Genomic DNA, 3,356 nt, shown 5'->3' with positions numbered 1-3,356 from the left:
CCTCCTCCTCCTCCTCCTCCTCCTCTTCTTCTTCTTCTTCTTCTTCTTCTTCTTCTTCTTCTTCTTCTTCTTCTTCTTCTTCTTCTTCTTCTTCTTCTTTCTCCCCTTCCCTCCCTCTCCCCTTCCTTTTTCCTCCCCTCCTTCTCTTCCTCTCCCTTTTCCTTCCCTTCTTCTTCTCCCCTTCCTCTCCTCTCCCCTCCTTCCCTTCCTTTGCCCTTCCCTTCCTCTCTCCTTTCCTCCCTCCCCTCCCCTCCCCACTTCTTCACTTCCCAAAAAGAACGCAGTTTATCGGTCAGAGCATGCACTTGGATAACAAAATGCACAGCCATTTCCCCCGGAAGCAAAGGGGGCCGAGCCCGAGAGGCATTCCCAGAGCCGAGCAGAGGAACATCTGCCGCTAAGCACAGGGCCAGCTGTTGACCGACTGGATTTACTCCCTGCTTTTCTGCGGGAGCTGCAGGTGTCCCCAAGGGGGGGGGTCCTTCCTGCTATTTTTTTTAATCTCCCCTCACCACGACCCCCTTGCAAAGAGAGGGACTGGCCCAAAGGGAACTTGCAGGGCTGAGGACGGGGGGGTACCCGACAGCCAGGAAAGGAAAGAGGGCAGCTGGGCATGTCCTGCGCCGGGACGCCCTCCTTTCCCCCTTGGCTGGCTGCCCCCTGCTTACCATCGTGCTGGGCGTGACGAACATGCTTCGCAAGAGCATGTCCACGGGGCGCAGGGCGGAGGGGGCCAGGATCTCAAACAGAGTGTTCAGTATCCCCAGAGCTTCGTGGGAATCGATCTGCATCTAGTTAAAAAAAAAAAAAGGAACAAACCAAAAACACAACGGAATCAACCGGGGTTGCGGTCAGCAGAGATTTGAATAAATAAATAAATAAAAAGAACCGTCTTATCGTACAGGTAGTCCTCGAGTTACGGCCGCAACCGAGCCCCCCCCCCCAATTTAGGCTGCTGAGCGAAAGGTTTTGTTCAGCGAGTCGTCGCCCCGCTTTGCGTCTTTTTTTTTTTGGCCCCGGTCAGAAGACAGAAGGGAGTGGAATAACAAAAGAGTTGGGAAGGGACCTTCGAGGTCTTCTAGTCCGGCCTCCCTATGCCACTCCAGGCAAAAGGCGGTCCGGGGTTTTTCTTCACAGCCTGTGGAGCACCCACAACTTTTGAAGGGAAGTGGTTGCAGTTGTTAAGAGAGTGACCCGGTTGTTAAGCGAATCCAGCTGCCTCCACTGACGCTGCCTGTCAGAAGGTCGCAAAAGGGGATCACGTGACCCCCAAGGACGCCGCAACCGTCATAAATACGAGTCAGTGGCCAAGCGTCGGGATTTTGATCACGTGACCGGGGAGAGGGTGCGACGGTCGTAAGTGTGAAAAACAGTCTTAAAGTCACTTTTTTTTCCAGTGCCGAACCGTCACTAAATGAACGGCTGTAAGGCGAGGACTACCTGTACTTAATTCTGAGTTTGGGGCTGTGAAAATTCGACACTGGTTCAGCCGGGGAGGTGTGTGAAGCCCCTGGCAGGGGGAAACCCCAAACCGAAGGGTGTCCTTCTCTGCTGGAAAGGGCCACAGCAGCTTCTCAACAGAACAGAGAACAGAACAGAACAGAATAAACAGAACAGAGAATACAGTAGAGTAGAATAAAATAGAATAATGGAATGTAGAATAGAATAGAATAGAAATTAGAATAGAAATTAGAATAGAATAGAATGGAATGGAATGGAATGGAATAGAATAGAAATTAGAATAGAATGGAATGGAATGGGAGTAGAGTAGAGTAGAGTAGAGTAGAGTAGAGTAGAGTAGAGTAGAGTAGAATAGAATAAAAATTAGAATAGAATAGAATAGAATAGAATAGAATGGGAGTAGAGTAGAATAGAATAGAATAAAAATTAGAATAGAATAGAATAGAATAGAATAAAAATTAGAATAGAAGAGAATATATAGAATAGAATAGAATAGGAATGAAATAGGATAGAATAGAATAGAATAGAATTAAGGAATAGAATAGAATAGAACAGAACAGAACAGAATAGAATAGAATGGGAATGGGAATGGGAATGGGAGTAGAGTAGAGTAGAGTAGAGTAGAGTAGAGTAGAGTAGAGTAGAGTAGAGTAGAGTAGAGTAGAGTAGAATAGGAGAATGGAATGGAATAGAATATAGAATAGAATAGAAAATATGAAATGGAATGGAATAAAATAGAACAGAACGGAACCTTACTAAATGTCTCCCTCAATGGCCAATTGCCACCAAAGGGAAACCCTCACCTGTTGTTTGGCCAGCATTGGCAGGATGATGTCTGCTACCTGTCGCGACAGCCTCTTCCACTTCTCCTCGTTCTCTCGGTGACACTGTTGCAGCACCAGGATAAACATCTCCAGCACCTGCGGGCGAAGAAGAGGCGGCACACAGAACAGGCTGCTTTCACACAAGCAAAAGGAATTTTCCCAGCGTCCATCTTGCACCTTAACGCTCCTCTTTCCCCTCCCCAACGCAGGCAGTCCTCGACTTAACGACCGCAAGGGAGCCCAAAATTTCTGCGGCCAAGCGAGACATTTGTTAAGTGAGTTTTGCCCCGTTTTACCACCTTTCCTGCCTCAGTTGTTCAGTTGTTAAAGTGAGTCACCCGGTTATTAAGTCAATCTGGCTCCCCCCACTGAACTTTGCTGGCCGGACGCTCCGCCAAAGGGGGTCACAGCAACGGTCGTAATTAGGAACCGGTTGCCAAGCCTCTGAATTTGGATGACGTGATCCTGGGGAGGCGACAACGGTTGCTAAGTGTGAAAAATGGTCGTAAGTAGTTGGATTTTCTGTCAGTTTTTATGTCCGTGGAGATTCTCGGTCATCCAGGTCATGGTTGTCACAAAACTGCTTTTTTAAAAGGCATCTGAACTTCGTTTTTCGTTTTTTCCTTGAAAACTTTTCGCTTCCCACGGAAGAAGCTTCTTCGGTTCTGACTGAACGGCGAAGAACGCAAGGGGAGCCCGAGGGCACCGATCCAAGTGGCCTCAACGACTCTCAGAGAGAGCGCTAACGACCCCACGACTGAAAGGACTATAAACCCTTCCATGCGCCACCATTCAGTCAGACCCGAGGAAGCTTCCTAAATGAGAAGCGAAATGTCTTCAAGGGAAAAAAAAAAAAACACCGTAAGAAAGTTCGGTTGCCTTTTGAAAAAGCACCTTTGTGGCTCTCGGTTCATATGAAAAGATGTCTGGCTAAGCTCTGCTCTCCGGAGCGCAAGGCAACGGTGGGCACCTCCCGGGACCTCCAGGTTTTACGTTTAGGCCTACTCAATCTTGGGCGTTACCCAAGGTTTACGTGAAGGTGGTTCGGGATCTCTGCAGTCAGAGGAACTG

The 3,356-nt window shown here is 48.3% G+C and overlaps 1 protein-coding gene across 1 annotated transcript in view; it reads right to left on the bottom strand.

Moving 5' to 3' along the window:
• Window positions 1-3,356, bottom strand: part of LOC114923644 (huntingtin-like) — a gene marked incomplete at both ends in the record, with an annotated part of 19,486 nt that overhangs the window by 10,858 nt on the left and 5,272 nt on the right. Inside the window, 3 exons of the mRNA XM_029286901.1 lie at window positions 669-791; window positions 2,265-2,381; window positions 2,891-2,954. Of these exons, the coding sequence (XP_029142734.1) occupies window positions 669-791; window positions 2,265-2,381; window positions 2,891-2,954 (304 nt within the window). The remainder of the gene's footprint in view (window positions 1-668; window positions 792-2,264; window positions 2,382-2,890; window positions 2,955-3,356) is intronic.

Source organism: Protobothrops mucrosquamatus, unplaced genomic scaffold (assembly GCF_001527695.2).
Source record: "Protobothrops mucrosquamatus isolate PMUCROS unplaced genomic scaffold, P.Mucros_1.0 scaffold5709, whole genome shotgun sequence".
In the NCBI taxonomy this organism is placed as follows: Eukaryota; Metazoa; Chordata; class Lepidosauria; order Squamata; family Viperidae; genus Protobothrops; species Protobothrops mucrosquamatus.
The sequence above is the reverse complement of the archived record's forward strand: the minus strand, read 5'-3'. Positions and strand labels throughout refer to the sequence as shown.